The 17,336-nt window shown below is 37.1% G+C and overlaps 1 protein-coding gene across 1 annotated transcript in view; it reads left to right on the top strand.

Annotated features, from left to right (window-relative positions):
- The window catches only part of eIF5B (eukaryotic translation initiation factor 5B), a 209,279-nt gene that overhangs the window by 42,952 nt on the left and 148,991 nt on the right, over positions 1-17,336 (top strand). Inside the window, exons 13-16 of the mRNA XM_083119335.1 lie at positions 2,657-2,780; positions 4,230-4,397; positions 8,487-8,663; positions 12,954-13,035. Of these exons, the coding sequence (XP_082975461.1) occupies positions 2,657-2,780; positions 4,230-4,397; positions 8,487-8,663; positions 12,954-13,035 (551 nt within the window). The remainder of the gene's footprint in view (positions 1-2,656; positions 2,781-4,229; positions 4,398-8,486; positions 8,664-12,953; positions 13,036-17,336) is intronic.

Here is a 17,336-nt window from a genome sequence, read left to right as displayed (position 1 = left end):
TAAATCTGAAGAGTAGAGAGGAAGTTTCAACACATTCGATTGTTTTTAGACTAGGAATACCCAGACAAACACTGCTCCTTGGCACCGTTTGTGGATTGTGGGCCACACTACATTATGAACGCATTACTCCACAGATAGAATGCACACATGGGACAATATGAAATTAGTCTTATTACTTAATTGTCAGACTGTGTATGTGCAAACTGTCCAAACCTCGTCTTGTTCAATTTTTTAACTTCAGATTGTACAATACAATGTGAATGTACCTTGTGGATGATATGGGCACATACACTCTAATATTATTATTGCTTGTTACAAACCACCATAAAACACAGTAATCAACTTAAAGGTCATTAAATTCCCAGTGAGATAAAGAGGAATTTTTATTTTTCTGTATATTCATCCGTGATGCTAATTAGTTTTTCTTGTATGTACGCATTGCTTGCATTATAGAATTATTTTCCTGTAGTTTACGGTTATTACAAGCATAAGAAAACAGTTTTTCTTTGTGACGTTTCAGGAGAACACACGCTCCTTTCATCAGACATTTATTTTCATTTTGACTAAAGATACAGTTATAACAATGGTTAGTAATTTTTTTAAACAAAAAGAATCCCTTATATAATGGATGTTGTCAATGTTACATTGTTGTAATATAGCAACTTAACAGTGAAAAAAGCAGTGTTTTATTTTTATTCCAGATTTTTTTAAAATTATGAATCCCAAATATCATCAGGTAATTCAAATTCATCATTGTTTTCACAAAGTCTCTTGATGTTTTCTGTTACATTAAATTTTAAAGATATTTGCTTACTCCATTTGTGAAAAAGAAAACTCCATACTGGATCTATGTTACCATTTTCATTATTTAATTTATTCCAGTGTTCTTCTGCAATGAACGAAGCTTCCCAGACATTCAACTCTGTGTTTCCCGTTAATCTTTTTAAAACCCTTCTCTTTTTAATCAAATGCTTCTCTTCGATGATATGAGTTGACAAACCTGTTCTTGGGTTTAGATTTATAATGTCCAAATCATGTTCGTGCCATCTTATTGCCATTTTCCTTGCTGTTTGTCCCACATAATCTTTTGAACATGAACAACTTATATTATATATTCCTGTGGTTTCCACATCTGGTAGCGAGTTTCTCATTTTGAATTCATTAAATGTACATTCCAAACTTCTTGGTGATTTAAAAACAATTTTGAAATAAAAACTTCTAGAATTTTTTGCAATTTTATGTGAGAATCCCTTGTGGAATGGAATGCACACAAATTTCTTTTCAACAGATTTTTCATCTTTGTCTGTATTTCTCTTCTCCTTTAGTTTTCTTGCGACTTGTTTTTTGATTTGGTTTATTCTGTTAGTGTGAAAGCCATTTTCTTTTGCTATATTAAAAAGCCTTTCTTCTTCATTTTTGATATCCTCATTATTAGAACATAGTCTTTGTGCTCTCAGGAAAAAATTTAAAAATATGTTATCCATTGTTATACGCGAATGTTCTGAATTGGCATGGATGTATTTTTTCCCCGCTAATTTTTTCCTATGGACTGATGTTTGAATTGTTGAGTCAGTTGTCTTAATTTGCAGATCAAGGAAAGAAATTACATTGTTATTCATGGGTTCGCAAGTGAATTTTATGCGACGATGTGATTCATTTAACAATTTAAATACGTCCATGATGGTGTTCTCATTTTTAGCAATAATTAGCACATCATCTACATATCTGATGTAGAGTTTGATATCCGCACCTATCGCATTAACAATTGGAGATTCTATGTAATGAAGGAAAATGCTGGAGATGATTCCGGATACTGGGTTTCCCATTGATAGACCATTACTTTGCTGATAGATTTTGTCATCAAATATAAAGTAATTGTAATTTGCACATACAGTAAACCATCGAACCATTTCCCATGATTCTACTGGGTTAACCTTCATCTCAATAAGCCATCTGTGTAATGCATCTGTGGCACCTTCTATTGGGACACTAGGATATAAATTTTCAACATCAAAACTTGCAATAGATACTCATTATTCCAAACAATATTTTTTAGTTTCTGTTTTACTTCATATGCATTTTTAACACTGAATGGTGTTTGTTGTTTAATTATAGCAAGTCTTTCAACTAAATATTTGGATAGTTTGTATGCAGGATGTGTGCAAGTTGCAATGATGGGTCGTATTGGAGTTCCCGGTTTGTGAGTTTTTGGTAGTCCAAAGGCAATCGGCAGGGTAGAATTTTTGACAATGAGTTTTTTCTTCATTTCTCTTGGTATCGTGATACTGCTTTCAATTACTTTCTTTACCTCATTTATTATTTTAGTTATAGGGTTTCGAGAGGTTTCTGTGAAATTGTTTACTTTGAAACATTCTTCCATTTTTTCTTTATAGTCCTTAATTCGGATAAGGACAGGTTTATTTTCCTTGTCCGATTTTATTAAGAAAATGTCGTTTTCTTTCAACCAGATCTTGAAACCATGAACTTTTTTCCCCAACCTTATATGCTCTTTCTCCCGTTAAAAAAAATGATGCTAATTTACAAGTGTTTGCATCCAAACAAAGAAAGAAAGAGAAAATAACTTTATTGTAAATTATAAATGGAGTGTTTGTAATATGCAGTTTACTCTAAATAAAAATAAATGTTCATCTTTCAGATTATATGATTGGAACACCCAGAATAGGAAAGATATTAGGGATATTTTGAAGAGTCAGGCACCAAATACTCAGCGTGAGTTTGATCAAAGGGCAAAGGAAATTATTCTTCAATTTGCTGAACAGGTAATGAACTGTATTTCGCCTTTATTTATTGTACATTACTAGTAATATTTTCAATCAAGAGGTCTCAGGGTCAATACCTGAGGCACATAATGGTTCAGATCTCACTTTAAACTGTAGGTCCAGTCCTCAGTAACCTATCTGTGCATAAAGGGGACTTAAAACAAGAAAACTCAAATATACTAGTAATATTTACCAATGTTAGTCAAAAAATTACTAGGGACAGGTTGATATAACATTTACCAATACCTATTATCATTATTATTATATGTATCCAGTGTAAGCTGTTGGTTTTTAGTTGTGTATGAGTATGTGTATATGTAAAAAAATATTTCTGCATAATACAAAAAATGGAGGATATATTTCCATCCTTGCTTTAGCCAGTCACCGTACAATCGAGAAATAATAAAACTTTCATTAATATTTCCCACAACACTAGGAGGGTGTCTACCAGCCCGGAAAACCTGGAAATCCTGAGTCAGAGAATATATTTTTCCCGGAAAAGTCATGGAAATGACAGAAATTTGCTGTTTTTCTGGGAATAACATTTTTGAAGTTGTGTACTAAAAGTAGGTTATTGAAGGAAGTTAAAGCAAGAAATTTTACATTTGTTGTGGACAAACTATACTTCCGTTTGATATGCTGGGTATTACCAATAGTTACAGTAGAAATTGTATATTAAATACTCTAGGAAAAGGGGTCATGTTTTGAACTATTTTCATGTAGAAATCTATTACAGCAAGTGGCTGTTGGAATTTACCACTTTCATGCTGCAATATTTTTGTTTGTCTTTGGTAGATATTAGGATTAATACATATATTACTAAATTTTACAATAATACTGCATTATTTATTCTATAATAGTTATAATGTTTTACATTTAAAAAAGAAATATTTTGTTAACCATTAGTCAATATGTTGCAGGTATTACGTAAAAGCTCACCCAACAGGTTTCTTTTCAGTTTCTTGATATTACTTTTACACATGAATATTCTAAAAACTTGGATAAGTGGGATTCTAAATGTGGTGTTTAGCTAGAATATAGTGTCCTTCTTACACACATGTTTAAATATATGAATTGCCCTAATGACTATGTCTGGAAAACCTGCAAAAGTCATGGAATATTGTTTCTACAAAATTGTAGACACCCTGAGTGCAGCACACACACATCTGCTCACAACTATTCACGTGCCTGACTGTCACATGCAAGTGTCACTCGAGAAGTTACCACAAATAATTTTAGTCGACAACTCTTACGTGTCAACACCTGGTGTGTTTAAATTTATATTTGTTATGTCATTTTTTAACTGCATCCATCATGGAGCGGCAGTTAATTGCAACCTACCTTGTTTTTACTGTATCAATTCCACATGATAGTAATAATTTGAAATATGATTTGTACACTGGTGGAAACATTGTGAATATTTCTGAACCATTTTCTTTCTTTCTCCAGGGATTGAATGCTGCTTTGTTTCATGAGAATCCAGATCCACGATCGTATGTCTCCCTGGTTCCTACAAGTGCCATCACAGGTGAAGGAATGGGCAATTTGTTAACATTAATAGTTGATAGCTGCCAGTCGATGTTAGCCAAAAGATTAATGTTTTCAGAAGAATTACAGGTACATAATATCGTGCATCATTACTTGTTACAAGAATTTTTTTTCAATGTAAAAATTAGAGATGAACAGATCCAAATCTTTGAATTGATTGATTTGGTTTATTTTACTTCACTTTTTTGCCACTTTTTGGCTAATCTTAAAGATGAGGATGGGTAATGATATGATGAGATTGTTACTTGCCTGGCCCCCCACACTTTACCTCCGCACTCGAGGTTCAGTGCACTTCATACTCGGCTTAGAATTGTCTAGGGGTATCTTTCTTTGTACGACAATGCACGTGGGTTGCTACAAGTCAACATAATTATATAATTAACTACAAGAGAGAACGGATAACCTTTTGCGAAACCTTATTGCTATAGGGGATAAATTACCTTGTCCAGCATCTGTGAAATTAAAAACTGAAATTTTTGGATATTTTCTAAAGTTTAATTGACGTAAAATTTGAAGTATATACAAGTCGTATCTAAACATTCTTTTCTCTATTTATCAGGCCAAAACTCTAATTTTGATGTTGGAATCTCTCTTGTTTGTAACTGGATGCTTTACATTTCATGAATTACATCGGGAGTACACTTGTCACAAGGTAGACTCGCGTTACTCCAAGAAATGTCTTAACAGGCACGAGGTCGCCCATCGTGTACACTTTTCAACCTCCATGGTGACAAGGCACTAGGCTGCCTGGCGCACTGTAATTACTTTAAAATAATATCCAGTACAAACTACCTTTTTACCTGTAAATTGGACACCAAGGCACTAGCTTGCCCGGCTATCCAATCTCTTACAGCATCCGTTTCAGGAGACCTGTCCTCCGGTCCTAGCTGACCGAAGCAAAAACAGCCTCTCCCTTCCAAGTCTCAGTTCCAACAGCCAACCTCCCCCACTCTCATCTGGGAGTTTATATATGTTTGGTTGGCGTCTGTTGCCAACGGCCCTTCTTTCAAAATTGTTAATCTTTAACAGCTAAACTGCCCGCCTTTTCCTCGAACTTTCGAAACATGAAGGACATACAAGGGACATATGAACCCAAAAATGCGTAGTAAATCAAGATACACTAATCATACATATATATGCTTATACACTTAATTACTAATTGATTAACATATAATAAAATATTTCAATAAGGAAAAAAAACACTGTTGCCCTGACAAGGGGACAGGGTAACAAGATTGATGATGAGACACATAGAACACCAATGCCGAGGCCAGGATTTGAACCTGAGAGCCCAGGCATCATAGCATCCTGTGCTAACCACTTCCACAGAGGTTTGGCAAAATCTTTTAACGATTCAATATCAGATCCTTACAGATCTGAGATCTGGGACTCAAAAATCATATCCAGTGTTCAGATATTGAATTCAGCATCTGAGGTTCAGATAATGATTAGGGTCTCCAGGATTCAATGTTCATAGACCAAATCCAGGATTCGTGATTCAGATAATTTTGAATTCAGATGCCAAAAAAAGGTGAAGCTATTCCTTGTACATTCCCATTCTTGGCCATGGAGAAGGTGATGTGATCAGCACCATGCTCTTGCCACCTTTAACCCCTTTGAGTTGCTCGCAGATACCCATTGATTATACATGGGGTGAGCCTCAGATCTGCTTTGTGTGGTCTGTGATGATATGAAATTGATGAAGGGTCACTCAATGAGAAATGCCCAGGTCAGGATTCGAATCTGGACCCTTGGAGTTAATGATTTTTAATATTCTGAAAAAAATGGTCTACTTATTTCCAGAATCTGTGCCACGTGCCCCAATCAGTGATTTCTCCACACATCCCAACATTCCTTAAAATTTCCCCAACACCCCCTTAAATTTCTTCACAAAGGCACAATGTATGGTATTTTGGCTTTCAATAAGCATGCACTTCCTCCCCCAAATTAAAAAATCTGAATAAACCTCTGGCCCCAAGTGTATTGCAGAAAACCTACGACATGAAAATGTGTAACACTGACAAACATCCTGGATGCTGCATTTTCGTACCTCAACAGTAAATAGCAAAAATTATATATTTTTGAAAAGTAAAGGGACAAGGCATCCTCCGACGTGGCTGTGGCTGTCTAAGGCATCATGCTTTCGGCTCCGGCAATGGGACATTTGCTGGTTCGAGTCTCCTGGGGGAAGCGTGACAACTTTTCTCTTTAGATTTCGCCATGTGCACTCAACATCTTTAGGAAATTGGGGAGCTACGAATGAGTAGTGTAAACCGGTCATGGAATCCTACGACGAGGACTGGGGGTTCATCGTGCTGACCACACGTCACACCGTAACTAGTTGGATGATCCTCCTTGGGGAAGTGAGTGAGTAGAATCAGGTGGGAGTGAGGTCGGCAGTCGGTAGGCTGGCCATGGCCCTCAATAGGCTGTTGTGCCACGGGTTCTTAAAGGGCCAAGGCTAACGCTTGAAAATTGTAACAATTGAATGTAGTTCAGAATATTTATAAGTAGAACTATACCGTGATAATTAACCAGACTTTTACTTAAAAATAGTCATAATTTCACATGAAATAATCATTTAATCATCGGACCTCCCCGAGAGTATAGTGGTAACATTGTTGCCTTTTAATTAAGGTGTCCAGGGTTTGATACCTGGTGGAGGCACATTGCACACTGATTCGGATCCCACTTTGAACTGTAGGTCCAGTCCAGGTTAGCCTGCCTGTGCATAAAGTGGACTTGCAACAACAATTCAATCAATCAAACATTTGATCACAAAATTCATTTCTCCCCACAATTAAAAAATAATGAAAGTTATTCATTTTCCATTATGTCCAGGATATTTAGACTGTGATAGTATCACGTTACATATTTGCAGACTGCAGTACTGGCAAATAAATTTCAACAAGGGCTGAGCCAATTCCACTTTGAATGGATGCCCATACTGATGCTCGTACTGATTCTCACTGATACTAGTACCAGTGTTTGAAAATTGTAATAATTAAAAAATTTAAAGTTATTCAAAATACTGATTAATATTTGTGGGTGAATCCACTCCAATTATAAGTATCGATTTACCACAGTTTCCCTTCAAAATATTCAAGAATTTCATCGGAATGTTAAAATGCCTGTTACATAATCACAAAATAACAGTTTTCCACACAATATTCATGCAAAATAAGTGGATAATTTGAATTTTGCGTAATTTCCAGGATAGTTACATTCTGTGTAAGTGTCAATGGCATTTTTACAGACCCAACGAAAGACGAAAACACTGGGAAAATATCAACTTGTATCGGTAAATAAAATTCAACCTATACTTTCCAGTACCAGTATACTGGTTTCAGTACTGGCGCCTCCCTTGTAAAAATTAATGAAATTATAATTTAATTAAAACTAATGTTAGTTTTATATGGTCATCAGTGAAAAAAAAGAACTTGCGTGCAATTCATGCATGAAATATATTTTACATCTAGAGTAAAGTTACTTTTAGAAGTATTACTAACTATAACTTATTTACTTTTACTTTTGGTCAAAGTAACTAAGTACCAATATTGGTAATGTTGATGTAGAAAATGTACAATTATTATAAAGAAAAAGTAAGAACTTGAATTTAGCACAAAATAAACTTTTGATTTCTTGTTCAAAACTAGGGATGGGACCGATTAATCGGTACTCTATCGGTATTGGCCGATGTAGGCATATTGGTGTATCGGTAAAATTACCGATTAATTTACCGATCCAATATAAATAAATATCTGATAATTTAGTGCATGTCATTTTGTTGTAATTTTTATGGATAACCTTCATACCATAATTTCTAAAAATGTAAATGTCTAAATATGCAATTTCTTTTTCACTGCAGTCACCTTGAAACACACATTTATTAAGGAGGTTAATGAACCTTTCAGGTTCTTCAAGGACCATTTCTAATTTTATATCGGATCGGTAGAATATCAGTTATTGGTATCGATAAATTTTATATCGGTACTTTATCGGTATGGGCCAAAATTTCATATCAGCCCATCCCTATTCGAAACATATTTGCGCTGAGACGAGTAAAGCATTTGTTTCATTTATGTTTGACTTGTTTGAACAAACTACAGTTCATATATGTGCAATACACTTAACAAAAATGTTTGCTTTCTTTTGCAGGCAACAGTATTAGAGGTGAAAGCCATCCCTGGTCTAGGAACAACAATAGATGCAATTCTTGTAAATGGAACATTGCATGAAGGGGATACAATGGTTATTGCAGGTACAGATGGCCCTGTTGTCACTCAGATCAGGTCATTATTAATGCCTCAGCCAATGAAGGAGCTTAGAGTTAAGGTTAGTATGAAACGTTTATGAATGTTCATCACATGTAAGAAAATGCTTTTTTTTAATAATTATTGTTTTGTACGTATTTCATTTGATACAAGACTAGCACCAGTTAATCTGGATTTTATAACTTTGTACATTTTATTGAACTAGCCTGTTACGTGGTGTTTCCCCATGCAATAGCATTCGATCTTGCATCATAAGGGTAACTTTTAAAATTGTGACAACAGTTATGAAACAAAATTGTGATGTGTTTTGTAACTAATTGAACTAACCTGCAAGCCTTCTTAAACCCGAAGGTTTATGGCTGCAGCAACAAAAGCCTTCCATGTATCCCTATCCTGGGCAAAATCAATCCAATCTTTTCCATCCTTACCGATTTTCTTGTGTCCATCTCAATGTTATCCCTCCATCTTTGTCTTCACCTTCCTGCAGGTATCTTACCATCAGGTTTCCCAACAAGAATCCTGTAAACTCTTCTTTCCTTTCACATTTGTGCCACATGGCCTGCCCACATTCCTTCTTGTTACAAAAGCTAGCATTCCACAAACTTGTCATTCATATTACGAGACCCAGTGAAGTTGAAAGAATATGAGAAACTTACATTTTAGAACTGATTTTAGAGGACTGATTAAAGCAACTTTCTGTGCATTGACTCCAGTGGAATATTCTTCATTGTGCATTGCAACACAAGTAATGAACTATATGAAATAAAACGGAAATTAGTGACAAACCACGTAGTACACAAACTGTATTGCACATGTAAACGGCACTACAGACATTCGGATTTAGGTTATGACATGTTCGATATGTCTGCCATCTCTGGCGATGATGTGGGGCAGACGAACAGCAAAATTCTGCATGACCCGCTGAAGTGTCGAAACATCGATGCTGTCGATGACCTCCTGAATGGCAGTTTTCAGCTCGGCAATGGTTTTGGGGTTATTTCTCTACACCTTGTCCTTAACATAGCCCCACAAAAATGAGTCTCATGTGTTCAGATCCGGGGAATATGGCGGCCAAGCGAGTCCCCTTCCAGTGGCCTCTGGGTACCCCAGAGCCAGAATGCGGTCCCCAAAATACTCCTCCAGCACGTCAAACACTCTCATGGTCCGATGGGGTCAAGCTCGATCTTGCATGAACCACGTCACAAACACTACCTGTTCTCTCGAACTTGCGAATCAAATTCTTGATTGTTAGCACACTTGGACCGGTTGTCTTTAACTTGTACTCGGTCACAAACTTCCTTTGCGCTGCAATCAGACTGTTATTGCTCGCATAATAGGCCTTCACAAGTGATATACACTCCTGCACGCTGTACCGTGACATTTTCACTTGCAAATGGCCGACATCAACACATTGCATGCGCATGCGTATACGAATTCCCATCATGCCCTGTGGCCAGCCATGCAGTTTGGACGTCATCACGCGAACCGTTCAGAAATTATGACGGTTTTATTTCACATAGTTCATTAATTGTCACCCTGTACATTCTTCTTCCAAGGAGCCATTTTTATATTCTTCCCATAGTGTACAAACACTCTTCTGATCCAGTCATGCTTTTCTGCATCTTACCTGAACATAACATGTGGATGACACAATAGCTGTAGCGTGTCATGCAATGTTTTGTCATTTTGATGCTATATATGAGGCGTGTAGCAAAAGTAATTCAAAAGTGGGCCTATTTTTTTTTATTATTAACTGACATAGGTCTCTCCTTCATTCCTTCATGTAGATAAATAATGCATTCCAAGTAGAAGCAACATGCTGTCATTTGAGTTTTTGACAAAGGGAGTGTACAGACTATCTTACACCCAAAAAAGCTACAGAGTGTTTGTGGATGTGGCACCATTGACAAGAGCAATGTAGAGCCATGAGACAAACTGATTCTTGCAGACAAATGAGTCTCAATCTGTGAGCTTGTCCACAACTGGTCACAATGACATACAGAAGATAATGAAAGACTTGGGGTTTTGGAAAATGGGTTCAAAGTGTGTACCTTGGCAGTTGACACTTGAAATAAGGAGAAAAGGGTAGAAGTCTGCTGTGATTTCAAGGAAGTATTTGAAGCCAATGGAGACAGTTTTTTTCCATTCCATTCTGGTGACAGGGAATGAAACTTGAACTGGTGTTCCTTACCCGGAAACAAAGATTCAATCCCTGGAATTGCATCAGACCACTTGTCCATGCCCTAAGAAGACTGTGAAGAATACAGTGCACACCTGAATTTTTTCAGAGAGGATTCGAGAGTTGGGTTCAACAACAGTGCAAATGCATTGCTTGTGATGGAGACCATGTTGAGTATAGAAGAAGAGTTTCTCTACCAACATACACAATTTGAACAACCTATGTCAGTTAATAGGATACGTCGTTGTCTAGTATGTAGAGCATATGACTGTCACATGGGAGGCCCAGGTTTGATTCATAAGGTTGAAAATTTTTAGGCCTTATCCCTGTATAAAGTGCCTCTACAATTCATCCAGCCTCAAATAAATGGATACCTGGGGGCAACCTTGGTGAGTAAAGGCAGCCGGAACATGCTACTGATCACATCATCTCCAAAAATGGCCTATTTTGAGAATTTGAGAGTTCTACCTCTACATACCTGTACAGTATTGACCATATTATTGAACTCATTAGTTGAAAAAATGAAACTCAGATTAATTCACTTCGTGTAGAGAAATTTGACAGATTTAATGTTTTGTGATACACATTTCATTGAGATGCACACGATAAGTACTGTCAGTACTTCGTATGACCACCTTTGGCTCTTTTTGAGCCGATTTTAATCATTGTTTGTGTACAATTCATTTTCACTCTTTTCTAAACTTCAAACCATGTGGGTTATGAAATTACATGTTGCTCTGAAGATACAAATAAAGAGCGCCCTTACAACAACCAGAATTAATATTATTTCCTTTGTTATAACAAAAAAAAGCATAAATAACACGGTAAACAATGTACGCATTGTTCCAGGCATTTTTGCAAATATGCAAAGAATGGTGCTGCCATCTATTCTTGGGACACAATAAAAGAAAGGATTGTGGGAAATAAGATTATATCGAATCCCATACAAAGTTGTAACAATCGTCTATATATTTAGCTAGAACACTTTCAGAACAAGGAAATATGCTTCTTTTTTACAATGAGTCCAATAATTTGTCCAATACTGTATATGGGCCATCATGGCATGGTGTAAAGTGCATGGGTTTCTGTGCCTTACCTTACTTACCTCATGCAAGTTAATAGATTCTGAGCTGACATCTTTTGATTAGAATAATGCCTCAAACCGCTGTGATTGTTGCACTTCAGTGTGGGAGGAACTCAAATGAAATTGCCAGCAGCCTCCATGGTAGAGCTATAATGTTCTATAGTACCAGGGATCCAGTGAACTAAAACGATTCAAGATAGAATGCAAATTTGCTATCCATTATAAGAACTTGCACCTGCTGCTACAGAAAATGCAATCCACACCAAAGTTTCTCCACAATGCCATAAGAGAAATTATAAATGCATCTAATTTTTCAGAATGTAGAACATAAATATGGTTGTTCATAAAAAGAGATTTTTTAAAGAAATTGATTGGTTATACCACCCATCCAAACCTTAGGGACAAAATATTAATATGTAAATACAGTAAAACCTCGTTAATCTGGACCCCGATTAGCCTGACTTCACTTAACCGGACAGGCAAAGGCAAAAGAAAAGAAATAAAGAAGAAGGCAAGGTTTTAATTGTGGCTAGAAATCAACAAGAGAACTTCCCAAAGAAAAGGCAGGCAACCACTGATGAAATTCTGTTTCCCGCAGACTTTGTACTGTACTGTATAGTGTATTTAAGTCTATGCCCTTTAAATACACCATAATACTGTAAATGGTTTTTTGTTGGTATAGACGGAGTTTTAATGCACTTGCTACTGTTCTTTTAGGTTATTTCAGTTAATCCTGACTTTTGTTAAACCAGTCAACTTACCCCCCCCCCCCAATCATTAGACCTCCGCAGTGGTAGCGTCAGCACCTTGTAATCAAGGGGGCACGGGTTCGATTCCTGGTGGAGGCACATAGTGGTTCGGATCCCAATTTCAACTGTAGGTCCAGTCCCGATTAGCCTTACTGTGCATAAAGTGGACCTAAAACACCAAATCAATCCAATTATCCCTCCCCCCATTAGTCCAGATTAATAAGGTTTTACTGTATATTAAATGAACATTATCAGAGAATGCCTGAAAAGAGATGTTTAATGTTATTTAGTGTTAAAATTTTATAGTAAACTAAAAATTGTTTACATCTTCCCTTGCAGAATGCTTACATTGAATTTAAAGAAATACAAGCTGCCCAAGGTGTCAAGATAGCTGCTAGAGATTTGGAAAAAGCTATAGCAGGTGAGTTTCTTACTTGCTTACTTACTATTTCTGGTATTTGGTGTTTCTTTTTACTTCTTTGGTCAATTACTATCATGATCCATCCATGCCTTAACAGGGATTCAAACAAGGAGAAACTGTCTCTGTAGCATGTCCCGCTAACCACTCCATGACAGGCCAGCAGCAGGTAATTTTCATGATGGGTTCATGTTATCTAATGGAAATGGGAATGATTATGTTTGTTTAAATGCACACTGTTCTGAGAAAATCATTTGGCATATTTCGTTATGTATCTGCTTGCATTGCAGGTGTTTGTTGGAACTTGGAAGTGATTTTTCAAGAAAGAGAAGTACAGATTTGCATAAGGTGTGCATTTATTTCAATATGTCAAAATTTACACAATCAATGAAAAGCTATGTGGATTTCTTAGATGGTTATTACTTCTGTAGTTTGTAATTTCAGTTTTTTCATGGTTTCCCACAATCCATGGAACCATGTTTGATGATTACTCTCATAGCAACAATGTTGATAATTGTGTTTGCCTTTGATTGTATAGAAAATTGTATTTTGTTAATAAGACTCTCACTTAACATACTGGTTAGGACAATTTTTTTCCACATAGTGTGCAATCAGAAAAAAATGCATACATATTATTCTAGTAATGAATCTGTTCTTGAAATGATTTTGTGAAACATTAAAGAAAGATCCCTTTAAAAGTGCAAAAATAAATAATGGTTATACAAGGTTCGTCCATAAAAAACCGAACTATACTGTTTTCTTTCGTAAAAAAAAAATTACCTTCATATGACTTTATCACCTTCAAAATAATCACCAGAGGAGGCAATACACTGTGACCAGCATTTGTACAGGTCTTGGAAACACTGTTGATAGTCATTGACAGTAAGTGTTCGCAAAATATGCATAACATTTAATTTAATGTCTGCGACGTCGTCAAATCTTCGCTCTTTCATAGCCATCTTAAGCTTGGGAAAAAGGAAAAAATCAGCAGGCAATAAGTCCGAAGAATATCGAGGGTAATTGATCACTGTTACTGAATGCTTAGCAAGGTATTGTTGTACAGACAATGCGGTATGAGGCCGAGCATTATCGTGCAACAGAAACCATTGTCCAGAATCACAGAGGTCCTTCCTAATCTGCTTCATCCTGTTTCTTAGTCGACCAAGCACTTCCTTGTAATATCACTGATTTAATGTTTGGTTTTCAGGGACAAATTCATGGTGGATCAGTCCTTGGGAATCAAAAAATGCGATCAGCAGCACCTTTGTCTTCGATTTCGACATCCGTCCTTTTTTCTTTACGGGCGCGAACTGTTCTTTCCACTGCACACTCTTGTCTTTTTGTTTCAGGGGTCATATTGTAAACACCAGGTTTCATCTCCCGCCACATGCACTGGAAGTTGGTGTCCTAGTCCGTAGTTGCCACCAAATCCTCACAGCACTCTTTTCTTTTGTATTTTTCTTGTTCTGTCAAAATGCGAGGCACAAAGCGAGCACTCACTTTCCTCATTTGCAGGTCCTCCGTTAAAATTAACCTACAGCTTTCTTTGCTGATATGAAGCATGTCTGACAGTTGCTGCGTGGTTAAACATCTATCATCTCTCACCAGTGCACGAACTTTCTCCACATTGTCATCATTCCTTGACGTTGAAGGGCATCCTGATCTTGGTTCATCCTCGACACTTTCACGTCCACCTTTGAAAGTATTGTACCAGTCATACACTTGGGTTCTTGATAATGCTGCATCACCATACACTGCCCGTATCATCTGTAATGTTTCGGTAAACAATTTACCCAATTTGTAACAAAATTTATGTTGTAACGTTGTTCCATCTTGGTGCTCGTATTTTGTACACGACCTGCATCTGACGTACGCTTGTCCCGATACCGACTGCCACTGCCTGTAACAGGTTGATACATGCACTGACGAGAAGTTTAGATATAGCTCTTTGCAGTGTTGCCAGAATGCGGTATCTTTTTATTTGGTTTGGTTCTTTTTTTTTGACAGTTCAGTTTCTTTATGGGCGGACCTTGTATGTAAAAGTAAAATTACTTTGAAATAATATGTAAAGATAATCAAGAAAGTTCTGTTGGTTTCTGATAATGTCGAACGTTATGTGCTCCTCACACTGCAAGTTCCAACGTTAGACAGATAAGACAATAATCAGTTATTGGAAGGCGTATGCACGTTCAACCAACAGGTTATGGTCTCTGCAGTTCCACTTAAATGTCAGTGAGGACAGGTGAAGCGTGGGTGCAGTAAACAGTAGGATAAGGGCCTGTATGCTGTATGAATTGAAATTTGAAGGAAATACGAAAGCAGCTGAAAATAAGATGTGCTAGGCTTTCAGTAATGATTGATTTGTTAAATGAGTGGACAGTGCAATTGTGGTTTAAAAGATTCAAGGACGGCGATGAATTGGTTGAAGGTTCACCCCATGCTGGAAGACCAACAGCAATAGACAATGATGCTGTGAAGGTGACTATTGAGAACAGCATCGAGCATATGATAATTTCGTAGAAGAATTCCATGTCTGTGCAGAAACCATTTAACGTCATCTTCATCAGTTCAGAGAACAGTATACAGCAGGTTGATGGGTCCCACGTACCTTGACTGCATGTTATGAGCAGATGCCTTTGTTTCTTTGCTGCCACGACTGCAGAAGGATCCTGCATCAACTAGCGCCACCACGAAGGTGGGCGGAAAAGAAAAGGAACCACGGCACCCGTGGAAATACATGCCTGACGAAGCCACCAAACAAGTGGCGAAACTGCACGGAAAAATGAAACATGAACCACTGCTGCATCAAAAGGAGGTTATACTCTGTGAATGAGAGACTGCTCAGGGTATGATGCATTTTCAACTGCTGCCACTTGACCAGACAATCAATACAACTGTGTACTCTTCTGCAGCATGTTCATGAGAAACTGAAAAATGTGCCAAATGTTCTCGAAAGAAATGAAATCAGACATCATTTGATGAACAAGATCCATCTGTTTTATTTATTTACAAGGGACGTTCCGAAAGTAACATCATTTTTTTTTCACAGGAAAGCTTTATTACAAAGAGAAGAATACAATGTCATAACAAAATACAATCGTTTGGCTATTTCTCCAGATAGTCGCCACCGACATTCATACATTTGTATTACCGTGAAATCAATTTCAAGAAACCCTCCTGGTAAAAATTGGTGCCCAGCGATTTAAGGAAGTTCTTCACAGCCTGTTGCACCTTTTCATTGCTTCTGAAGTGACGTCCCGATAGTGTTGACTTCAACACAGGAAAAAGGTGGAAGTCTGATGGGGCAAGATCAGGGCTGTAGGCCAGGTGATTCCATCTCTCCCATCCCAGACGACGAATGTGTTCTGTAATGACCCTTGCTGTGTGGGGTCTTGAATTGTCATCCAAGAACAATACCCCTCGACTCAAGATCCCTGGTCTCTTGCATCGAATGGCAAACTTCAGTTTGCTTAGTGTGTGGCAATAGTGTGCCGCACTTCCATTTGTGACCACGTTTCCAGCACACATCTTTCTGCCATACTGGTTTGCACTCGAATGAGCTCGGCCACGTCGGTCTACTGCTTATCTCTATTCCTCGGCACTCTGCGCTCACTCCTCCCGGCGTGAATTCAGGAAAGATTGTCTTTTGTTATGGCCATCTGTTTTCTCACTTTGTAATACAGCTTCCCTGTGAAAAAAAATGACGAAACTTACTTTCGGAATGTCCCTCTATTTATTTTTTCTTTTAGTTCAGAAACTTTCATGTATGCATAGGTTGAATTACGTGATGCTATTTTTTTCTGATACAAAGGTTAGACAAATGAAACAGTTGTCTGATAAAATTAAAGGGACTAAATCTCCACTGTCTTCATAATTTCCTTGGTCACGTTCAACAGCGGAAGGTAGGGTGGGCCTTCTTATCATAGACAAAGATAACAAAGACATTAGGGAAAAGTTGCTGGCCTTAACTTCATTGTCTGCTGGTTTTCTCTTTTATACGCAAAATAATATTTATACAAAATGTTATATTTGTATTAATTGACCTTCTTACCTTCATTGTAGCTCAGCTTGAAATACTGATTCTGTTAGCAAGCATTCATTTTTATTAAACACTAAAAACAACTTTAGCTGTGGAAACACAGTAAGGCCTTCATGTTCCTTTCAATCGGAAACGTATAAAGTAAAACTATACAAAACTTTGATAATGCACCACACCACGTTCCAGAGCAAATCACTGAACAGGGACTCACCCTGTCGACCAACATTATTTTGTGACTTGTCAACTGTCGATGTAAAATGAGCAA

Source organism: Lepisma saccharinum, chromosome 3 (assembly GCF_977018435.1).
Source record: "Lepisma saccharinum chromosome 3, izLepSacc3.1, whole genome shotgun sequence".
NCBI lineage: Eukaryota > Metazoa > Arthropoda > Insecta > Zygentoma > Lepismatidae > Lepisma > Lepisma saccharinum.
The sequence above is the reverse complement of the archived record's forward strand: the minus strand, read 5'-3'. Positions and strand labels throughout refer to the sequence as shown.